Source organism: Myiozetetes cayanensis, unplaced genomic scaffold (assembly GCF_022539395.1).
Source record: "Myiozetetes cayanensis isolate MyiCay16 unplaced genomic scaffold, myiCay2020 scf22, whole genome shotgun sequence".
Lineage (NCBI taxonomy): Eukaryota > Metazoa > Chordata > Aves > Passeriformes > Tyrannidae > Myiozetetes > Myiozetetes cayanensis.
The window spans coordinates 9,908,964-9,931,139 of NW_026087434.1; the positions used below are offsets into that span (position 1 = coordinate 9,908,964).

The 22,176-nt window shown below is 53.3% G+C and overlaps 1 protein-coding gene across 3 annotated transcripts in view; it reads right to left on the reverse strand.

The window, feature by feature from the left end:
- Positions 1-415: 415 nt before the first annotated feature.
- The window catches only part of PIK3R6 (phosphoinositide-3-kinase regulatory subunit 6), a 35,511-nt gene continuing 13,750 nt past the window's right edge, over positions 416-22,176 (reverse strand). For all 3 annotated transcript variants that reach the window (XM_050319439.1, XM_050319440.1, XM_050319438.1), the window contains exons 3-20: positions 19,995-20,078; positions 18,729-18,820; positions 16,660-16,728; positions 16,064-16,196; positions 14,204-14,273; positions 13,284-13,467; positions 12,388-12,535; positions 11,069-11,155; positions 10,006-10,462; positions 9,260-9,359; positions 8,687-8,809; positions 8,120-8,230; positions 6,625-6,715; positions 5,862-5,932; positions 5,537-5,627; positions 5,019-5,089; positions 3,912-4,024; positions 416-3,237 (exon numbers count right to left, since the gene is read on the reverse strand). In XM_050319439.1, the coding sequence (XP_050175396.1) occupies positions 3,081-3,237; positions 3,912-4,024; positions 5,019-5,089; positions 5,537-5,627; positions 5,862-5,932; positions 6,625-6,715; positions 8,120-8,230; positions 8,687-8,809; positions 9,260-9,359; positions 10,006-10,462; positions 11,069-11,155; positions 12,388-12,535; positions 13,284-13,467; positions 14,204-14,273; positions 16,064-16,196; positions 16,660-16,728; positions 18,729-18,820; positions 19,995-20,078 (2,252 nt within the window). In that variant the 3' untranslated portion in view covers positions 416-3,080. The remainder of the gene's footprint in view (positions 3,238-3,911; positions 4,025-5,018; positions 5,090-5,536; positions 5,628-5,861; positions 5,933-6,624; positions 6,716-8,119; positions 8,231-8,686; positions 8,810-9,259; positions 9,360-10,005; positions 10,463-11,068; positions 11,156-12,387; positions 12,536-13,283; positions 13,468-14,203; positions 14,274-16,063; positions 16,197-16,659; positions 16,729-18,728; positions 18,821-19,994; positions 20,079-22,176) is intronic.

The following is a 22,176-nucleotide window of genomic DNA, read 5'->3' on the forward strand; positions in this document are numbered from 1 at the left end:
GGGATCCTTGCAGAAAGCCAATGGTTCACCCCTTTCCCACCCTCAGGTGACGAGCCCCACTAAGGGAATGAGTTGAAGTGACAGACTGTGAGTGGAACAGACTGTGGGGACAGAGTGTCTCAGCACAGGGGGGGATCAAGGGGCAGCCAACAGGGAGGTTATAGTCACAGAGCTCTGCTTCTAGATTTCTACAATTCAGCCATTTCTGCCCATCCCTTCCACAAATGAGCTCTTTGGTCATGAAGTCTCTCTCTCTGTAACACAACCTGGAGCCCCATGGTGGGGAGGAGACACCAGCCAAGAGGGCCAAAGGACACTGGTGACTTTCTGGTCTTACCAGCTCATTCCCCACCCACCCCAGGCAGAGGGAAACATAAAACCACAACCAAATGGACAGTTTCTGCTGGAGTTTTTTTTTCACCTAATTTCTTTTATCTGGCGTTAAAAGGATTGCACTTTCTGATACAGATCATTCTTATATATACAAATAATTTATACTCCATCTACATCATTTACAACTATACAAAGTAAACTCTGAATGCCACACACCACACTCCAACCCAGATTTTTTGTGGCTTTTTAAGCATTTTTCTTGTGTGCTGGGGTGCACAACCCCCCCCAAAGAGGCAAATGTGTGCAGAGCCACTGGTCACTCAAGCCCCATATTATCCCAGCTCACACAGAAGAACAGCTGGTGCAAACAGGCTGTTCCTGACTTGTTTGTGAGCCTCCTGTCTACCTTCAACTTCCCTCAGGGCCAGAATGTTTCCTGCCCAAGTCTGGCACAGGTGAGCATCAACAATTTTTGATTTGTGAGGTGCAAAACAGTTCTGAAGGAGCAGATGCTGTTGCTGAGACCTTGCAGCCTTGGCACTCCTGTGGGGGACATGAAGGCTTGAGGACTGTGCTTGGCTCTGCCAGGATCAAGGGGCTACATCTTCCAGCATTCCAAGGTAGCTTCCTTTGGAAATGGTCATTCTGCTGTTGCCCAGCGTGATCTTTCAACTGTTGGTGCAGGTTCAGGATTAAATATTTCTTGGGGCCTGGTGGCTTTTTACACTGCTAAGTAACCTGTCACCTGCTGACAGCTCTGGAGCTGCTGTGCCCCCAGGAGTGTGTTTCAGCAATTGTTTTGGGTGGCACGAGACACTCAAAGTGAGAGCAAATCAACCTTTAGTTGGGAACAGGAAGGGGCAGTGCCTGCTGTGCCAGGTGACAGGAGCAGGAATGCTTTGCTTGCTGGCAGAGAGAGGGACCAGGGAGGGCTGAACCCCTGAACCCTGATGCATGTGGTAAGAAATAGAGGTAAGATTTCCATGGGGCCTAACCAGCCAAGGCAACCCACAAGCTCAGAGCAGTTCTGCTGAAGGGAAACTCCTCTCCAGACCCCCAGACTGGGTGATCTGGGGGTGGGCTCCTTGTTCCAGGTGTAGGTGGTTAAACAGAAGTGACTTTCCAGAGGTGCAGCTCCCCAGAGCTGGGCAGACCTGGCACAGACAGGCCAGAGGGGTGGATTTGCCCCATCTATTGGGGTGAAATAAGGATTTTCCAGTGCCACTGCAGCTGGTTGGCATCACCCTGGAGCATGGAGCTGGCTCCAGGGATTCCCCAGCAGTGTCAGCCAGAGATGGAAGAGCTGTTATGTACACATACAAAGCTAAAGGACACTTTCTTTGGGCTGGTGATCCAAGCAAGTACCCCTGAGTGAAGGCAGCCCAGGTAACGAGTTTTTGGGAGCCAAGAGAATAAAGAAATTATAGTGTCATAGAAGGAATGCCCTGAAATTCCTCCAGTGGGAATTTAGAGGGGACTCTCTGGACTCCAGAAACCACAGCTCACATTCAGAAAGTCAATAAACACACACAGTATTTCATCCATTATTTCAGTCAGCCAAAACCTGGAATGAAGACAAGGTCCTCCTCCAGGATCCTCCTGAACACTGCGTCACTCCCAGCCTGGTGGGAGCAGGAGCTGGGCTGTCGCTGCTCAGCCTGGCCCATCTGCACACCAGGGGAGGGTTTCTGCACCATGGGAGCAGCAGGAGAAAGGAACAAAGAAGTCTTTCAGGCATCCTGCCCATCCATCAACCCCAAACTCCTCTGCACAACACAGCAGGCACAGGACTGCAAGGCAGGGTGGGACACTGAGACGCTGCTGGTTGACCTCATGGGAGAGCTCCAGTCCTGCTGGGACTGGAGGGGGTTGTTCCCAGGATGTACAACTGGAGGGATGCACCCAGCACTCGTGAGGTTCCAGACAAGATGCAGAGAGGTTGTAGAGTGAAATGACAGTGAAATCCCAGGTGGACTCCAAGGGACAGCTCAGATGTCCAAGAGCTGCTGTGCAGCCTCCATACCTGCTCAGTGAAGGTCTCTGAGCAGAGCCAAGCATGTCCCACAGCACTTCCTGGGCAGCATGAGCAGTTCTTGCCCTGTTCCTTGCTGCCAGATATTGCACCAGATTTCCCATGTCCCTGTTTCACACCATTCATTGTTATGCCATGCAGCCCCTTTGAAGCAACAGCAGGTTTTCCACTGACTTCCAGAGAAGCAGCAGTGAACACACATTCTCCACCCACTGTGGTCAGGCTTTCCTAAATCAGTCAGGGCAGTAATTGCTGGTTTGCCCAAATACATCACCCTGTGCCAGAATGAAGAGTTTGCTGTGCAGAACCCGACAGTCAGGCCCTGATCCCATGCTGGGCTGGGAGACACCACCCCACTAAATATTACTGCCAGCAACCCCCTGGGATGCACAGCACAGCGAGCACCACCACCTCAGCCAGGCTTTCCCCCCAGTCCTCCTGAAATGAAGAAGCTCAGAGGCTTCCCCTGACTTGTGCAAAAGGTTAAAACTCAGTTCTGCAGCAAGACCCTGCCCCTTGGCAGGGGGCTGTTAGCCGTGGTCACACTGTCACCCAGCAGGGCGTGGCTGAGCCCCATCCACCCTCTGCTCTCGCAGCTTTTCACACCATTGCCATTGTAAAATCTCCACTGGTGCCTTTTAGTGCGTTCTCCTTTTCCATGTCCTCTGTGATGACGCAGTGAAACATCTCCTACAGCAGCTTCCACTCACTTTCCTCACTGCATGACGCCTGCAAACGTGTTGATAGGCAGGAGCAGAGACTTGGGCATGTATTTCACGAGCCCCACGTCCTCTGTTTCGTGAGGGCTGAATTTCATGGTCCTTGTCTTTTGCAAGCAGTAGCTGGGCTCTAGGCAAGGAGACACTTCCAGGCTGCAAGAGCACAAGAACTCATTTACTTCATGTACAGATCTGCCCTTAAGGGCCAGAACCTCATCCCAGACCAAACATCAGGTCTCTCCACTGACTGCTGAGGTAGGATGGTCACACTCAAATGTGCAGCTGCTTTTATGCTTTTATTCAACTGTGTTTGGCTGGAAAGATGAGTTGATGTTTGCCATTTTGACCACACCACTGGTATCCATAGCCTGGCCCAGTCTGATTCTTGGGAATTCAGTTTATTCAGACCTTGAACCACCTGCTTGTTTCCAACACATCATGTGTCACTGCAACTTCTATAGGCACATTAATCCCTGCTATTTTCACAGGGCTGGATTCTCTACCCCTTGAGGCTCCCTGGTGAGAGGTACAGTCAGTGGAGAGAGCATCAGCCTCATGAGACAATTCAGGACATCCAGGATCTGTTTGTCCCTGCAGGTACCTATTCTACTGTCTTAATGACAGCACCTTATGTACAATGAAAAACCATTTTGTTTCTCTCACCATCACCCAAAAGCACAAAGCACCACTCTGCCCTGCGTTCCCTGGAGAAGGTCTTTTGTCCTGCATGAGGATGAGGACTAGGGCTCCGTGGGAAACAGCCCTCCCAGGAAGGATGCAGGGCCACCAGGGAGATGGGCAGAGCCTGGCACACGTGGCACTCTCACCTGATCACGTTCCTGTAGGTTCTTCTGCTGTCCTTGTCCAGGTGCACCGTGAAGGGTCTCTGCTCTGTGCTCCTGATCGTGATATTTCGTGTTTTCAACCTGTTTGCCACAGCCTGGATGGAGAGAGGAGGAGGAGCCCAGTGAGTGTGTCCCTCCCCTCCCTTGGCTGCTTGATAATGGGTGGTGTGTGGGTGCTGAGTATGAACAGGATGGATGAGTACATTCCTCTGGTTTTATTTTTTAATCTCAGATGTGACACAAGGCAAATCCTTTTCCTGCCATCACAACCTGGTCAAGTTTTGTAAGGGCAGGCTTTCCAATGCTTGCAGAGGCTGCAAGGTTTGTAATGTCTGATGTGGGGCATGGTCTGTTCTCCACAGCTGTGGGGTACCTCTGTGGGCAGTGTGGGCTGCAGCACCTTGCTGTTTCCAAAAACCAGGTGAAAATTAGCAAGACTGTGCTGCCTACTTAAAAACACCAGCTGAGAGACTGGAGACTGCAGGGCCTGAATGACCAATGCACACCAACACTTAATGCCACCCAAACTGCAGGGACAGGTTCCCATGGGGCAACAACACCTCTGGGGTCTATCTGAACTCTCATGCAAAACAAAAAGGACAGAAGGCCAAGATTTTGGTCCCTTCTCTTACATCTCCACCTTTCTGAGCTGGTAAATAGATTAACTGAATTTCCTGCTTCAAGTTTGTGCTTTGTTAAATTATTTTTTGGGATCTCTGTGGGGGATAACATGCAGGGTCAGCAGTTGAAGGTGTGGAGCAAATGGAGTTGGTAGCAAAACTACAGATCCTCTCCTGCACCCAAGTGGAGCCATGAGAACTGGGGCTAAGCTTTATTTCTCTGCTTTGTCCCTGTGGACACAGTCATTCAGGGTCTCCTGTGACAGGATTCTGTGTGGCATTGACCAGCAGGGGCTTTGGCTCAAAAACCTGGACTTTTACATGGAAAGTAACTTCAGAATGCTCTCTAAGCAGGCTGGTCCCAAAGCCTTCTCCTCCCCACAGTGTTTCCCCTTTCACTGCTGTTGTAAGGGATTTCCAGGCAGTGACCAAACCCCTCCAGGGCCGTGAGGATCCCACAGGTACTTACTGAGAATGACTTTCCTGACAAGTTGCTGGTCCTGATGATTTCAGTGATGGTCACATTCAGACACTCCAGGTCTGCAACAGAAGCAGGGTGTTAATCTTAGGCTCATGGCAGGATCTCAGCTCAGCTTGCAGTAGGACTGGTGCCATCCCCCACATTTGGGTGCACTGCCTGTGGGACACACAGGACAGCAGAAAGGGAGGACTCTAGCAAGCTCCACGGGCTAGGGATTCGTGTAGAATCATGCTCAGAGTGGGAAGCTCACAGGGCAAGGTGAAACAGGATTGCTGGAGAAAAAGGAAGATGCTGCCAAGCTTAGATCATGTCTGAGCCTCAGACACATCACTCATGAGAAAACAAACACACCACCAGACTGTGGTGACACCAATATTTGCCCATCACTGATTCAACCCCACAGCCCAGGCACAACTGGCACTAAGGGCTGTGGACAGATTTACCCTACTGAGAACCTGAAAACTCAGCAAACCCTCCTCACATGGTTCCAAGCAGGAAGAACCCACCTTCAGCCTCCTGAGAAGGGATGGCTTTCATCACCAGGCCTGTGGAGCGCAGGGAGATGTCCAGCTCCTTCTCTCGGTCGCTCACCACAACCTGCAGGCAAAGCTCTGTTGGTTCCCCCTGGACATGGAGAGGTCTGGGGCAGGTTTTCACAAACACAGGGTTAGCTACCAGGCTTTTAAAGCTCACCACAACCTCTCTGTCCTCTCCTGGAGCTCAATTCCAGAGGAAAGAAGGAGAGTCAGAGTCCTACTTTTAGGAGATCTGTGCCATGCTGGGGAATCCCTGTGAGCAGAGACATTTTGGGCTGCTGAGAGCCCTGCTTACCTTTCTGTATGTTACTGTGAGATCTATGCCAGGGCCATCCAGGGTTGTTTTCTTCTTGGTCACGCTTAGCTCTGCAAGGAGGGAACCGAGTGGGATTGAGGTTTTACTCATCCCACCTATCTGTGGTGAGCAGAGAGGAGTCCTTCCATGGGATGAGCCACCCCCTCCATCCCAGAGTGATCTGGCACATCAGCCCTTCTCTCCTTGCCTACAGGAGCTGGGGCTCTGTTCACTCAGCTGGCCCAGTGAGATGGACTCACTCGAGGGTCTGTGCCCAGCCTCAGTGGCAAATATCCATCAGATTGGACACCACGGAGCACTGATGGAAGGGCTGGATGTGCCTCCTGTAATGGCCCAGCCTTCAAGCACTCTTGTCCCATAACTGGCACCTCGAGGAAGCTGGATTTGTAATAGGGAAAACCCCTGGCAAAGGGGATGGCTGTAAAGCCCAGCTTATTTCCTCAACAAAATTAGGGTGCTGATCCAACTCTGGAGGGTCCTGAAGCCAACCCAAGGCCAGTTTACAAAAGGTGGTTGAGGCCAGGAGCCAGGTGACCACGAGGTCTCTCATTTAGCCTGGTTTCAGGCTCATTTAGCCTGAGAGGGAGATGGAGGTGTTTAGGGCAGCCTCCTGCTTTGTCCCATAATGTGGCCTTGGCTGCTGCAGGCTGAGGGACAGGGTGAGTGGGGTCTGGAGAGGGCAGGGCCCCTACCCAGGGTGACAGCCCCTGCTGCAGGGCTCAGCCTGGTGGGACACACACACCTCTGTGGGAGATGCTGTCCTGCCCCTGGGTGCACAGCTCCGTGAGGAACACGTCCTCAGCCGGCTCCTGCGCCGGGTCGTTGAAGAAAATCTGAAAGAGAGGAAAATCTCTTAAGAACATCTCCTCAGTCACCTGTGGCCTCATCGTGGCAGCCAGGGCACCTCTGGGATGGGGAGAACTGCTTTGGCTCTGCTTCCTGAAGCCCAGGAGCACGGCAGACCTTGGCCCTGGTGTCCCCTGCCGCTGGATGTCACTGTGCACTCACGATGAGTCAGCTCCCAGCCACCCACCCCCTGGCCACAGGAAGCAGCTGCCCAGGCCTGACTGAGACGTTGGCTGAGCTTCAAGGTACCTAATTTCTATCTGGTAACTTAATTCATCGGGTCGTTACAGCCCTATGAATTATTTCCTTTTTGTGGTCTTGTACTGAGCAAAATGCGAAGAGAAGGTTCTGGAGAACCTCTCCTAGCCCTACATCCAGCTCCTGTGGGACTTGACTCACACTTCTAGGAAGCTTTCAGCAGCCAAAGGGGAACAGCCTGGTCTTAATCAAAAAGGCAAAACAGGGTCAAGTGTTTCCAGATGAAGCAGCATCACACCCTGCATGGCAAGAGATTAGTTTGTCTATCTGAAAACCACATCTGGACTCAGTTCCTCTTCCCCTGCTTGAATCACCCACTCTCTCAGTTGCTGTTGGGTTTTGCCTTGGAGGAGAAATGAGTGGAATAAAAATTCACCAAAAAATCAAAATCCCCAGCCACACAAGCTGAGGACCAGGTGCTCCAAGTCTTTACAGGGTACATGTTATTAGTTCAAGTCCTACTCATGCTCCACCAGGAATTACCAAAGCTCTTCCAGCTCTTTGGATGTGCCAGTTTGCTCATTCAAAGGCTGCTCCTGTGCTGTTGCCACAGTGGCTACAAGTAGATTAAAAGGAGATCTGTGCATCAGTGCCAGCCTAAGCTTTGAAGGGGGAAAACTGCCAGAGGAGCAGAGCAGTGCACTGATGTTACGTGCCTGAAGACACTTTGTCTTGGCTCTCATATCAGTTGCCAGGTCTCACTCACCTTCAGAGAAAAGCTGAGAGGAAATAAATTAAAAGGGTGTTTCAGGAAACCCTGCAAAGCCCCTGTGAGACACAGAGAGGTTTTGGCAAAGCTGCTCAGAAAAGTCCTGTTTCCTCACAGGACAAGAAGCAGGAGATACCAGGGCTCCTGAGCAACCCCAAATCCAGCAGAGCAGGTAATCTGTGTCCCTTCAAGGCTCACTTTTCTGACCTGTGTGATCCTGAAATAGCCTTTCCAGGATCACTGACTCCAGCTGAGCTGTGCTACACCGAGTCACTGGACCTGGGAGCCTGGCAAGGAGGGGACAGGCTGGGGGGCACAGGGATCCTGGCTCACATCTGCTGGAAGCCCCTTGGCCCTGCTGACTCTGCACAGCTCCACAAGCCCTTGCAGGGCCATGTGAAGGCTCAGGAGATGTGACACCCACCTTCACGGCATAGACCTGGAAGCAGACGGGCTGGACGCCCATGCGGACGTAGTAGGCGATGACGTCGGTGATGAAGAGATCGGTCACGAGGTGTTTGCTCGGCGAGGGAGGCTGGGCAGGGGGGCAAATCACATCGTGGATCAGCCACGGTCACTTCTCAAAAACCCTGCCACAAACCCTCACACCTTCCCAGACAAACAGTGAGTGATGAGCTGTCGCTCTGTAGTGCTCAAGGCGGATGGGAGAAGCCAAGGCTGTGCCCCCCTGACAGCCTTTCCTGTGGGCTGCCAACGACAGCTCAAACTGCCAGGAAATGAGAGCCAGGGGTATTTCAGGGGTATTTCTTTCTTGAAATCTGCCATTTCCTGTCCCTTGGCCAAAAAACCCCACCACAGCAAACGGGGCTGGTGGGCTGGGGCAGTGTCAGCCACAGACACCTTCCAGCTGCAGCGCCCAGGGGAGGGTTTGCAGGAGGAAAGCTCTGTCTGGGGCCCTGCAGGGACACAGCCTCATCCTCAGTTGCATTTGGGAGATGGGCCTGGGGAGGTGGGAAGGTTTTCCTCGTACCATGGTGGCCAGCTTGGGAATCATGTGGCACAAGGTGTTGATGTTGCTCTCATACCATGGGTCGGCTCTGCCCAGGTACCCGGCCACCTCACACAGCTCCTCGTGGCCGCTGGAAGGGTGGTCCTGTGGGAGAAACACAGCTCAGAGGATATACCAGGAGCCACAGAGAAGCCAGAGGGAGCTCTGCCCTTCCCTGCTTGGACCAGAGAAGATGGTAAAGCCCTCAGTGAGCAGCAACTGCTTCCCCTAAGCATTTAGGAGGTGGTAAAAGCACAAGCCCTTTGCTAAACATCATCAGTCCTCCTATAGGTGGGTCATAGAAGCAGGGCTGAATGAAGTGCCACACATCAAGGAGGCTGGAGCAACCTGAATGTCTGTGGAGCTGATGGGTCCCCAAAACCAGCCTGCAAACAGAGCCCAGCCCCCCTGACTTGGCTCCCACCCTCCTTGTCCTGGGAACAGGACGTGAACGGATGGGAATTCCTGTATCCCCTCCCCGCTCTCCCTCCAAAAACACCGTCACCATTGCTGGCAGTTGGCAGCAGCACCCGGAGCTGCCACGCTCAGACTCACCACGGCAGCCGAGGTGTTTGGCTGCCCTGCCACCACCGGGATGTAGTAGAACTGCAGGTTCAGCCTGGGAGTCAGGAAAACCCGCCGCGTTTCCCGTTTCCTTGAAATGGAAAAACAAACACTTGTGTCCCGAGGGGAAGAGGGAAGAACATGGCCCTTGGCCAAGGCTGGGCAGTGCCAGGAGATTGCAGATGCCCTGCAACAGGAGCGTGTGCCCTCCTCGTGTACCTCCCTTTGCCCCGTGTGACAGGATGGCAGTAATGCCCCTGGGTTCCCTCACTGAGCATGGGGAGATGATGGGGAGCCAGAGACAGAATTTTTTTCTTGGACTGGTGGTCCCTCTGCACCCAGCTCTGCCCCCCAGGCTGCTGCCTGCACCACAGCCTAGACCCACCCCACGCTGCTCTCCTGGCCCAGGTGAACCAGCTGGGAAGAGCCAGCTGGAAAACAGCTTTTCTTTAGAATTTTTCCCTTTTCCATAGGAAAACATCTTTTATTATTCTTTATTAACTCCATGGACAGAGGGAGGAACTTGCTCTGTGCATCGTTTGGGCCGACAGAGCCAAATGATGCCATGCAGCCAGTGAGTGCCAAACACCAGAGTCCCATCATGTTCCAGGTGCCACTGGAGCCCAACCCCATCCCCAGCCATCCTGGCTGCTTCAAAAGGCTGAGGAGCACAGCCCCCACTGTGTCCTGCCCATCCCCAAGCCCCCAGAGCCCAGGAGGCTGTGGCCACCACTGACCTCAGAGAGTGGTAGGCCTGGGCCAGGCGGCCCAGGATGCGGTCGTCCCCCAGCAGCACGATGCGGGCAGTGTGCAGCCTCTGCAGCGGGGCTGCAGCATCCTGAGGGGCTCCTGATCTCTTCTGCAGCTTCACCGAGGGTTTCACCCCGGGACTGCTGCAGCCAGCCTGCAGGAAGGCCACGCTCTCCAGCGGTGATGGCTTTTTTTTGATGCCGCCCCTCCTGTGGAGCCGGGATTGCTCCGTTTCGGCACTGCAGGGGGCCAAGGGCTCCTCCGCTGCCACGGGCAGGTCTCGCTCAATCCCACTGTCGGTGGAGAGGACAGAGAAGCGGGTCTGCTCGCAGCATTCACAGTCTGAGATGATGTCCTGGATCTCGAAGCTGTCCAGGTCCTGGCCGAGGCAGTCGGGCTCGCAGCTCTGCGACAGCGGGCGGATGAACAGCACCAGCTCCTTCCCTGCGGGCAGAGAGGAGCTTGGGGAGGGAAACCCAACCAAGTCCAGGCTGAGCCCTTGCCCTGCCCCTGCTTCTCTCTTCTCAGGCAAACTGTAAAGCAAGTATCTCCACCAGTGGGCCCAAGGGGAGTCTGTCTTTCAATCCCATTTCACATTTCACCATGAAGAGAGCTCGGTATCACTCAAATCATAGAATTTTAGGCTCATAGAATGGTTTGGGTTGGAAGTGACCTTGAAGACCATCTCATTCCAAAGCCCTGCCATGGGCAGGGAACCTTTCACTAGACCAGGTTGCTCAGATCTCCATTCAGCCTGGCCTTGAACACTTCCAGGGATGGGGCATCCACAACAAAATCAGGCACTCTGGACACATCCTGTTGCAGCCTGTTCCTCTCATCTCCTTTGGCCCATCACACCCCTAGTCCCCTGATCAGCAGCCCACAAGAAGAAAGGCTGGTGCAGTCAGCACAAATCTCCACAAGCTGGGCCCTTGGATGATGGTTACAAAACTCACTGCTCAGGAGTCAGGGCTAAAATGACATGTTTTGCAGAGGATCCCCACCCTCAGGCACCACCCCAGTTCCCCACAGCCCCCCTGGGGCACTCACAGAGCTGGTTTTCTTCTGTCCAGAGGTGAAAGCTGATGGTGGGGTTGGGCAGAGGGGTGTCCTGCAGCCCTCCCACGGGAACATTTCCTAGGGGAAACAAGGTTGTAACACACAGGAGCATTTTCCCCACACAGCTTCATGAACCCCCCCAGTGCTGAGCACCAGATGCTGGCTAAGAGAGTCTCTGCTGAGCCCCAGGGGCTCTCCCACCCTGGGCAACCAATTCTGGCCAGATGTGAGGCTGTAATCACAGGCCTCTGCTCTCACAAATCAGCTGTAAGAAGATACCTACACTGTGTGTGGAAGGGAGGAATGAAAATAGGGAGGTGAAACACGGGCAAGTGAAGGACCTTGCTTTGCAAAGAGAAGAGGGGTTGCAGAATAAATCAAACATTCTTCACAGGGGAGAACTCTGGTCCCACCACCACCACCATCTCTTTTTAACCCATTATGGCTCTGGGAAAAGCAGTGACACATTTTAATAGCTCACTGCCTCCAAAAGGTGGAAATGGTCCCACTCCTCTCCCTGTACCACTGGCTGTTCTTCCCCATATCTTGCACTGGGACAGTCTCCAGTTATTTTTAGGGAGGGGGTTGGAATGCAGGGAGTAGCCAGGAGAGGAACCATGACCCCCATTTCCCTCTGGCTGGCCCGAGATTTGTGTGAAGAGCTGCAATGACTGGAGACCTTTGTTGTAATCTGTGTAGCCCCAGTGGCACCAGGCTGGAAAAGAGCACTGCCAGGGATGGGAGGAGATGGCAGTGCCACAGTCCACCACACCACAGGTGGTTTGGATTGGAAGAACTTTAAAGATCATCCAGTTCCAAGCCCCTCCAATGGGCAGGGACACCTTCTGCTAGCCCGGGTTGCTCCAAGCCCTGTCCAACCTGGCCTTGGACACTTCCAGGGATGGGGCAGCCACAGCTTCTCTGGGAAACTTTGTACATCAGTACAAGGAGGTTTCAGGGAGGGGTGCACAGCGTTCCCCCTGTCCAGGCCATGGCAGGATGTTCCCTGCACCAGCAGAGCACCACAGAGCCTGTCCAATCTCCCCCAGCTGCCATCTCTGACACCCTTTGCAAACAACAGAGACAGATGAATCAGGAGCAGAGATTGCCACAGTCCCTTTCCTCAGGTGACAAATCTGCCTTCCACTGCCAGTTTTCCATCAGGTCACTTGTAAGGACCTCTGCTAAAGCAGAGGCAGAGGGAAGGTGGGGATGGACACCTGTGGGAGGGCATGGCAGAGGCACAGCAGGGAGGCAAGGGCCTGCCAGCTGCTCCTCTATCCCACCGGGAATGGCTGGCTGGAGCTCACCTGTTTGCGAGGAGCTGAGGAGGGCCCTGTAGATCTCCTCCAGCCTGGCTGTGTGCTGGCCTCGGGCTGTGCTCCCCTCGCTTGCTGCACACTCCACGGCCACCACCACCTGCTGGAACCAGTGCTCCACCTCGCTCGTGGGCATATCCTGCCGTGGGAAGCAGCTGTTAGCACCCCGAGGTGTGAAAAGGAGGGATGCTCCACGGGCAGGGCCGTGGGAGGGGGGGCAGAAAGAGGGTAAATGAGTCCTGAAAATATTGTTTCATAGCACAGGACACAAAGGACCTCTTGTGTGCCCAGAGAAGGCTGGCTGTGCTGTCTGCCTAAAGCTTGTTTTTCTGGCAGGTTTGCAGCTGATGGACACTGTGTCCCCTGGGGAGTCAGCAGCAGTGCTGGCACTTCAAATGACTCTGAGGAAATGGGGACAGCAGACACAGAAAGGCGTCCTTGGAGTGGAAATTGCTGAGAGCCCCTCCAAAGGTGCCTTTCTGAACCAGGCATTTGTGTTCCTGTGGCCCCACAGCTCCTCCAAGGAGGCTTTGGAGAAAAATAATTGAAACAGTTCCAGTGAGATGTTTCTGCAGTGCCCAGGGGCTCACAGAGGAGCTGGGTTTCAGTGGCAGAGCCTTGCTCTGCTGGGCAAAACTGACAACTCAAACTGAAGATTCAAAACCTCTGGCTGTTTCTAAAACCTGTTTTCTATATTTGAAGACTCTTTTAGTTTTACACCAGCTCTGAGAATGACACTGGGGCTACCAGGGATGGAGAGCAGCAGAGAGGAGTGGGGTGACGCCAATCCCTCCACTTGCCAAAACACCCTTTTCTTCTTCAAGGTGCCCAACGGGAGTAGGACCATTGGAAAACCATCTGTGGAGCTGCAGAGGTACTGCTGTTACCTGGAGTTTGCCCCTCAGGCTGCCGAGGTCGCAGCCCTCGCCCAGGGCCGCCTGCACGGCGTGGGTGATAACGTGGCACATGCAGGCCCGGGGGCTCTGGGACACCTGAGCTGCCTCTGTGTCGGTGAGCAGAGCATTGCAGATGGCTTCAGGGAGCAGCTCTGGGTCAGCAAAGATGAAAATCCTGTGTGGGGCAGGAGGGTGGGGAAAAAGAGAGGGAGAGGAGAGGAGAGGATTCCCTGTTAATGACATCAGAGAGTCCCAGGATATGCTGAGTTCCCACAAGGATGATCGAGTCCAACTCCTGGCCCTGCACAGCCCCATCCCCAAGAGTCCCACCCTGTGCCCCAGAGCATCATCCAAACCCTCCTGCAGCTCTGGCAGCCTTGGGGCTGTGCCCACTGCCCTGGGGAGCCTGTTCAGTGCCCAACCAGCCTCTGGGGGAAGAACCTTTTGCTGAGATCCACCCTGAGCCTGCCCTGACACAGCTCCAGCCATTCCCTGGGGGCTGTCCCTGGTCCCCCCAGAGCAGAGCTCAGTCCTGCCCCTCCTCTGCCCCTCATGAAGAAGTTGTAGACTGAGTAACTCATGTCTCCCTTATTCCATGTAGAGAAAAAAGTGTTGCTGTTGATATTTCCCTTCTCCATCCTGTCTCCCCACAAAGGGAAGCTCCCTGCCTCCCAGGACCACAGAAATAAATTGGGACACACAAGAGGAATATGCTCCTCCCACAGCAAAGCTCATTTTGGCAAGGTACTGGGTGCCACCAAATTGTATCCCCCAAGACCACGTACTGCCCCAGAGGTGAGGTCCAGATTGTCTGTTCTATCCAAGATTAATTTAGAGCACTGGAAAATGACAGATTTCACTAAAAGACTGCAAAATAAAAGTATCAACACATTCAACGAGGCACCACTCACTTTTCCTGGTAAGGGTACGGGTCGCTTTTGAGGCTTTGTTCAGAAATGACCATTCTTTGGTACAAGGTACCTGGCAAGTGCAAGGAGATAAACACATGGGAGTCAGAGAAATAATGAGAAATAACACAACCCCTTGGAGCAGCTCAGTGCTACTCCCAGGTTTAGAGGCTGGTGCTGGGTCTGCCAAGTTCCATTGCTGGGGAGAAGATGTAAACGAGCCAAGAATCAGGCCCAGAGTTAAAAATAGTCAAAGGCAAAGATAGGTCATGCTACATAAAAAGAAAACCCCTTCTATTCAGGGATCCTTTCCTGTGTTTCCCTTCCTTTGTTTAGTGGATTATGAGCTTGGGAGGAAGCAGGAGGAAGAGCCCTACTCCTGGCCTCCCTCCCCAGGGCCACATGGGGGAACAGTGTCTGGGGGGATATGAAGAGCACAACGAGATTCTGAATTAGGAGAGATGTATTTTACCCTCACCCAGCTCTGGGGAGGGGAAGATACACCCACCTGGCATTGCTCAGCTACAATCATCTTGGGAACCTTGTGGTGGTCTAAGGGAAGCCCCACTGGAGATCCCCATCTCTCCACACTGAATCATTCCTTTACCAGAAATCAGGTGAGATAAAGGTGGACATTGGAGCTCCAGACAAAGCAGTACTGGGGAAGGGTGGTTGGGGTGATGGGGATGAGCTGAGAATACCTAATATGGCATTTTTTAATTTCCCACCAGATTTCTCATGTTTTACCTTGCCTTCACAGGGTATCTGGACCCTGCACTGTTCTAAAGGGTTACTTTTAAAGAATCTTATTAAAGAAAACTGTAAGAAGAAGAACTTTAAAAAAGCAACAGTGGAGAAAAAGGGAAACAAAGTTGTCCTTTAGCTTGCTTTGTAGAAGGGAATGTTCTCTGTAGACACTTGTGGCATTTTAGTGTCTACAACCTGATGCACAGGTACTGGAGGGACAGCCCATGCTGGGCAGTCTCAATCTCAGATGGAGAATTCACTTTGCAAAAAAGAGACCTCCACAAAACACACTGAGATGCCCAGGCTGGGAGCAGAAACATCCTGTTTCCCAAACAGAATCATAGAATGTGCTGAGCTGGAAGGGACCCACAAGGATCATCCAGTCCAACCCTCAGCCCTGCACAGGCCCATCCCCAAGAGTCACCCCCTGTGCCCCAGAGCATCATCCAAACCCTCCTGCAGCTCTGGCAGCCTTGGGGCTGTGCCCACTGCCCTGGGGAGCCTGTTCAGTGCCCAACCACCCTCTGGGGGAAGAACCTTTTGCTGAGATCCACCCTGAGCCTGCCCTGACACAGCTCCAGCCATTCCCTGGGGGCTGTCCCTGGTCCCCCCAGAGCAGAGCTCAGTCCTGCCCCTCCTCTGCCCCTGCCCAGGCAGTTGGAACTGCAGGGAGGTCTCCCCTCAGTCTCCTCTTCTCCAGCTGAACACACCAAGTGCCTTCAGCCACTCCTCATAATGCAGAAGGTGTGGATCTGTATCTATATCTATATCTCTATATTTTTATATATATAGCTGGCCTTAGATGGGCTGACCTTGACTCTGGTGTGCCTGAACTGACAGCAGGATGACCCCCAAGTTGTCTCAAGGCTCAGTAGCCTGAGGTCAGGAGAGGGGAACCCTCCCACCCCAATGCACGCCCAAGACCCCCAAGCATTTGGCCATCTCCCTGCCATGGCTCACTGCACTGGGTAAAGGCCAGCTCAGGTATGGAAATCCCCCAGAGCCCCCACGAGCTGGTTTTGGCTGGGGTAGAGTTGTTTTGCTTCATGACACCCCAGTCCCGTTGCCTCGAGGGCCCAGCCGTGCCCGGTGCCACTCAGGGACAGACCCTCCTACCTGGTGCTGCCCTCTCCACCTTCAGCCTGGTGGCATAGTCCAGCCCAATGGTGCAGAAGGGCTTGGGCAGGGTCAGCAGCTTCTTGCAGAAGTCGTAGACTCTGCCACAGAGCTCCTCAGAGATGCAGGGAGCCTGGGGAGACATAAGGAGATGCCACGGGCAGGGATCCCTAATGCTGCTCTCCCCACAGACCCCAGAGCTACCCAAATTCAATATGGATTTCAGTGCAAAATGAAGCAGAATCAGGCCTTACAAATGTCTGGAAAATCTCCAGCAATAACCACTGAAGGATGTGGGCACTTTTTTTAACAGGTTGTGGCTTCCTGCACCACCAGGCACCTAAACACCTCCAACAAAGTGTGTCAGCTGGAAGGACCTGTCACTCCTGTGTGGGTCACAGGTGACAGAGTCTCAACCACCAAACAGCACCCTGGGAAACACCCAACTGAGTCCACCCATGGCAGTCCCAGGGCTTTGCTGGGCAGGTACTGGGTTATTCCAGCACAGGAACAGGTCCTGAGTGACTTCAAGTGGCCCCTCCTGTGGCTTCTGATTTCCCCTGGCTCTTGCCCCAGCAAGCCCCCAGGTAGGTTACCTTGATCAAGGTGTACATCAGGGTGTGCAGCAAGGGGATGATGTAATGCCTGAAGTCACCCCGCTCTGCCTGTGGAAGCAGAAGGAACAGTTGATACCTGCAGGATCCTGGGCTGGGCACCAGCCCTGGGAATGAGCCCCCAGAGCCCCCAGGATGTGCTGGGTTCTGTCTCTCAGCAGCTCAGACACACAAGGTATTCTCCCTGGCTTAGGTGGGATGATTCCTGGGTCAAGGTGAGGTTTGGGATCCCCCCACAGGCTTTTAGGGTGGGCAAGATGTCCCTGGAGGGTGCATGGACAGCACAGCCACGGTGGGAGAAGGAGAGCGGAAGTTTCTCTGACCTCCTCCTTTCTGTTGCAGAAGCTCATGTGGGAAACCAAAACCTCTGGGAGAAGTCTGTCTTACATTTGGTGGGTGTGGGACCAGAGTGAACAGGGAGGAGAGCTGTTCTTGCATCCCCATCCTGGCCCATGGGAAACCAGATGGATGTTCCAGCTGACACAGCTCCAGCCCCTCCCTGCAGCCTGGTCTGGCTCTAACAACAGCTCCAGCAACAGGAATGCTCAGGGATAAACTTGGGAAAGGTATTTCCACTCCAAAGATATTTCTAGCACCTTTCTTCAGGGCTGATGGATCTGAGTTAAATGGAAGTGATGGCAGCAAAGCTTTAGAAATGATCAATGAAATGAATAACGCTGAATTGCTGAGACCAGTTGATATTTGCCCTGGAGGAACTCAAGCATGAAATTGCTAAATTATCATCTATGGTTGGTACTGATGGCTCAGAGCTGCTGCAGCACCAGAGGAGTGAAAAAATAATAAAACCCAAACAAGTGTCACAGATTTCCAGGAAGAGCTTCAGGGAGATGAAGGGAATTACAAACCAGGAGCACTGACACCCCTGCTGGGCAAGGAAAGATAAGAGTAGCAGAGTGATAATACCTATGAGGAGAACTGCCATGGCTTTAGCAGAGAAAGCAGCCCTCAAATCCCCGGGGAAAATCCCTGTATCCACAGCCAAGGGTGATGTGGGTGTTCCTGTCTATCTGGATTTGCAGAAGCTGCTGGATAAAATGCCTTCCCGAGGCACTGATGGAAGCTAAACTGCCACAGCATGAGACAGTCAGCCTGCAAGTGGCCTCAGAGCTGCTAGAAGGCAGAAATCTGGGATTGGGAATAACTGCTGGATGTGTGCACAGTGATCTGCACTGGGCTGGCATGGCCCGTGTGTGTGGCACGTGTTGAGGGAGGGAGGCGGCAGCCTCAGCAGGGCTGCTCCATCCTCCCAGATCAGAAGGAGAAATTAGTAAAAATGCTGAGAAAATGGTACAGGGAGGTTTGTGCACAGAGTGTGGGCTCATCAGTGGGGTGAGGAGGGGGAGAAGGAGGATGAGGAGCAGAACAGGGGCTGATCCTCCCTGCACCAGAATGAGGGCACTGGGTAAAATGAGGCAGGCTCATAAGACAGAAAAGATGCTTCTTCTACACATGACACCTCAGCAAACCACAAACCAGGTCACACCAGGATGCTGAGGGTGCTGAAGGTTTATACAAGACCAGAAAAGGACACAAGAAATCAATGAAACCAAAAACCCATCACAGGTTTCCACCTGTGCTCCCAGGACAGGACACTGGGTAGGGTGTTTCATCACAGTGGGTGATGTAGAGGAGTATTTTCCACTCTACCTGTAACCACAGCTGGTGGGGTGGGATGAGGGAGATTTGGGGTGGTTGGAGGTGTTGATCACTATTTGCAAACTGTGAGGGCTTGGCTGCCGTGACATTGAGGAGCCTGGGGAGGTTCCTGGCTCTGCCCACGGCACACTGTCACTTCTGGGACAAACCCTGGCCCCTGCAGTCATCAGCTGGGGACAAGCTACAGCTCTGCCCTGCTGTCCCCCAGGGTTTTCCACTCTGTGCTGACCCACAGTCCCCACCCGGGCTCAAGGCCCCTAAAAACTCCTGTCTGAGGTGGAGCTGAGTCCCCATCCCTCTGCCCACCCAGCAGGGCATGTGCCATGGAGGGGCCAAGCCCGGCACTCAGGGGACATCTCTGTGGTGGCACTTACCCTTTCCAGCTCCTTCACCAGGATCCTGACCAGGACAGAGCTGTTACTGGGATTCTGGTCGATTTTTTTATGCAGGGTCCATCGCAGCATCCCTGAGAAGTGAAAGCCGGGAAAGGTCAGGTTGCCAAGCAGAGCAGTGAGGGATCAGGGTGTTCCACAGAGGAATCAGGAGACCTGGGCACTGTTGATGCAAGAAACACCCACGGGGATGCTGCACTATCAGAGCTAAACCAGATTTGTCTTCCCTCTGCTTCAGTCATTGTCCCTCTGCAAGGGACAAGCCAGGCTGCTGCCCTGGCTCTGGATGCAGCACTGAAGTGTTGTTGTATCTCCAGTACTGGGAAACCTTTGGACAAAGGTCCCCAGGACTGTGGGGAGTGGAGAAGAACAAGGCAGGGCAATGGACATGAGGTTTGTTTCCCGTTGCCTCTGTTGCTCTGTGCATCACTGCCTGCTTTCCCAGCCTGTCACGAGGAATTTGGGTTCCTGCTGGTCCCCAGCACACAGCACCTGAACACTGCCTGCCAACAGCACTCAGAGCAAGGACCGCAAAGCATCTCAGTCCTGAGGATGTCAAGGCTCATTCCAGACAAAATCAAACTTCATTAACTGTAAAATATTCCACGTGCTCCAAGAAAAATCGATTTTTCAAAATTAATTAGGTTTCCTATGGCTGTGACCGTCCAGTGGCTGTCTCGGGTAGAGTTTCATTCTCCAAATCCATAACACAGAGAAATCAAGTGGCTCTTCAGTGAGGAGCTGAGCAGTGCATGGCAAAACAACATCCCCATGGAGAGAGACAGGGAAAACTCCAGCTCCGAGGGGCTGAGTGAGTTGGACAGGGATGTGCCAGGAGTCAGTGTTGGATCTGAGACCTCTGCATTTATGTCCCAGCTTAATGCTGGACCCTCTGGGCGAGTGTAGGGTGGGAAGGATGTAAAAGCCATGCAGAGGATGATGAAAATGGCTGGTCACAGAACAACAGTGTCACAGGATGTTATTCTGAGATGGAAGGGACCCACAAGGGTCACTGAGTCCAACTTTTAAGTGAATGGCCCATGAGGGACCATGTGTTAGCAGCTGAGCTGATCCCAGGGTCACCAGGAGCTCAGCAAAGATTTGGCACCTCCAAGAGCAGCTTGGGGAGGGCAGAGCAGCGCCAGGGAGGGGAAGCCACCGTGTCCCCCCACCCTGGCACTGCCTGGGAGAGGGGAGCAGGGGGTGTTGGGGCCAAGCAAGCCCCAGCAAGGAGGGGGTGTGTCTCACCTCGGTCACACTGGCAGGCCGGGTGGTGCCCGTCCAGCTCTCGCAGCAGCGTCCGGACCCGGCGCAGGATGTCTGACTCCACCTCTGCGGGGACAAAGAGGGCGTGAACAGCCAGGACAGCACCCCTGGGAGACCGGGACAACCCTGGGGCAGGAGGCACCGGTTTGGGTGAGCACAGGGACTGCCCCCTCCCCGCAGCCCTCAGGGTGGCTGTCTCAGCAGGTTTCAATCCTGAATGAACCTCTATGGAAACACAGCAGAGCTGCTGGAGCTGGGTGGGAATGCCAGCCCATGCACTGGTGGTCCCTGGAGCCCTGCTGGAATGCAGAGGGCTCCTGCAGGGACGTGGTGGTAGAGAAGCTTTGCAGAAGAATGCTCACACACGAGCTCTGCAGAGCCTTCCTCTCCCCCTGCTCGATAAAAAAATCACACATTAAATATAGAAACTAACAAAATTAAACCACAACTTGGCACCAGGAACGAGCAGAAACACCTCTGCATTTTGGCACTGCACGGATTCAGCCTCAACCTCATGCCCATCGCAAGGAGCACTCCTGCAACAAGGTCTGCTCACCCCTCATGGGAAACACAGGCAGAGCCACCAGGCTGGTGTGTCCCCTCCTGCCTTCACCTGTGAGCCCTCACAGCCTCTCCCTGGCATGCAACCACCCACCCCTGGGCCTGGAGCACCTTCTGCTTCCCCAGAGGGGTACTCTGGGTCGATGCTTCTGCCTGGTAACCACCACATACACTTTGTACTCATCAAAACCAAACTGCATCCTGCTCTGGGCCAAAAATAAGTTCTACAACCTCAGCCCCAGTTTGGGCCATGACTCTCAGTGGGCTGAGGGCTCGTGAGCAGGAGCTCACTAGGTGACAGCTGACTGGCCTTGCACAAAAATCAGCACGTGGGTAAAGGACAGGAAGGCTGCAAGGTCCCTGTACCCCCCCATGCTTCTGCCTTTCTGTCCCTCCTTACCCTGGGCTGCTCCTTCCCCACTGGAAAAAGGATTCTTATTTCTTCGTAATGAAAAAAAAAAAGTCTTATATAAAGTTGGATATTTTTAGGTGATGTTCTTCTGCTGTAGGAAATTTCAGGTTGGAGCAGCCAGAACATGGCCTGGTCCGGGGGAGGATCACAGAATCCCAGGATGGTTTCAGTTGGAGAGGACCTTAAAGATCATCTTGTTCCACTCCCTGCCATGGGCAGGGACACCTTCCACCTTCCACACCTTCCACTAGCCCAGGTTTCTCCAAGCCCCTTTCAACCTGGGCTTAAACACTTCCAGGGACTTCAGGTGTTTGTAGGTGGTCAGAGTTGTCTCATCCACATGGGATTGTCTTTTGGGATTGGTGTCATTACCACCACATTTCCTGCCTGGTTTTACTGCTGTATTTTCTCATTCCCTCCACACCTTCTGCTGCCACATTTCCTTTTTCCCTGACATCAGAGCAAGAGCAGAAGGGCATTGAGTTCACTACAAGATCCAGAGCTGTCCTCAAGGACCACAGCCTCCCAACCTTCTCCCTTGGCTCCTGAAGGAGAGGGTGGAGTTGGTGGAACAGGCTTTGGGCTTGATGAGGAACAGTGACTGGGGAGGTGTGTTGGGAGCTGGTGGTTGGCAGCTACAGGACGGAAACCAGGAAAATACTGGGGGGATTTTACAGCTCAGGTGAAGGTTCAGACCAGCAGGAGCATCTCCCAGGCTCCCCAGGGCAGTGGGCACAGCACCAAGGCCACCAGAGCTCAAGGAGTATTTGGACAACACTCTCAGGGACAGGGTGGGATTGTTGGGATTTCCTGTGCAAAATTTAAAATATTTGGGATGGCCTATTCCTGAGTACACCCCAACAGCCAAAACAGTTCTCCTATCTAGCGACCCCAGGGGAGTGCATCCCTAAAGGATTCTTGTAGGGAGGATTCATTCAATCCAGACTTCAGGAAACAGCCACACTCAGGGTCACAATTATTCACACGTGCTGATGAAGCTCTGTGTGTGCCCAAGGGGAGCACAGTTCATGTCATGGTGCCCACACAGGGAAAAACTCCAGTGCAAAATTGTCCTTTGACAAGGGATTTGCCTCATTTTGGAAGTGTCATTTAGGTAAATGTCTTGGAAACTTGTATCTTCCTTCCTTTTTTTTTTTCTCTGCGGTGATTTTGTGAAGCTCCTCAGTTTCA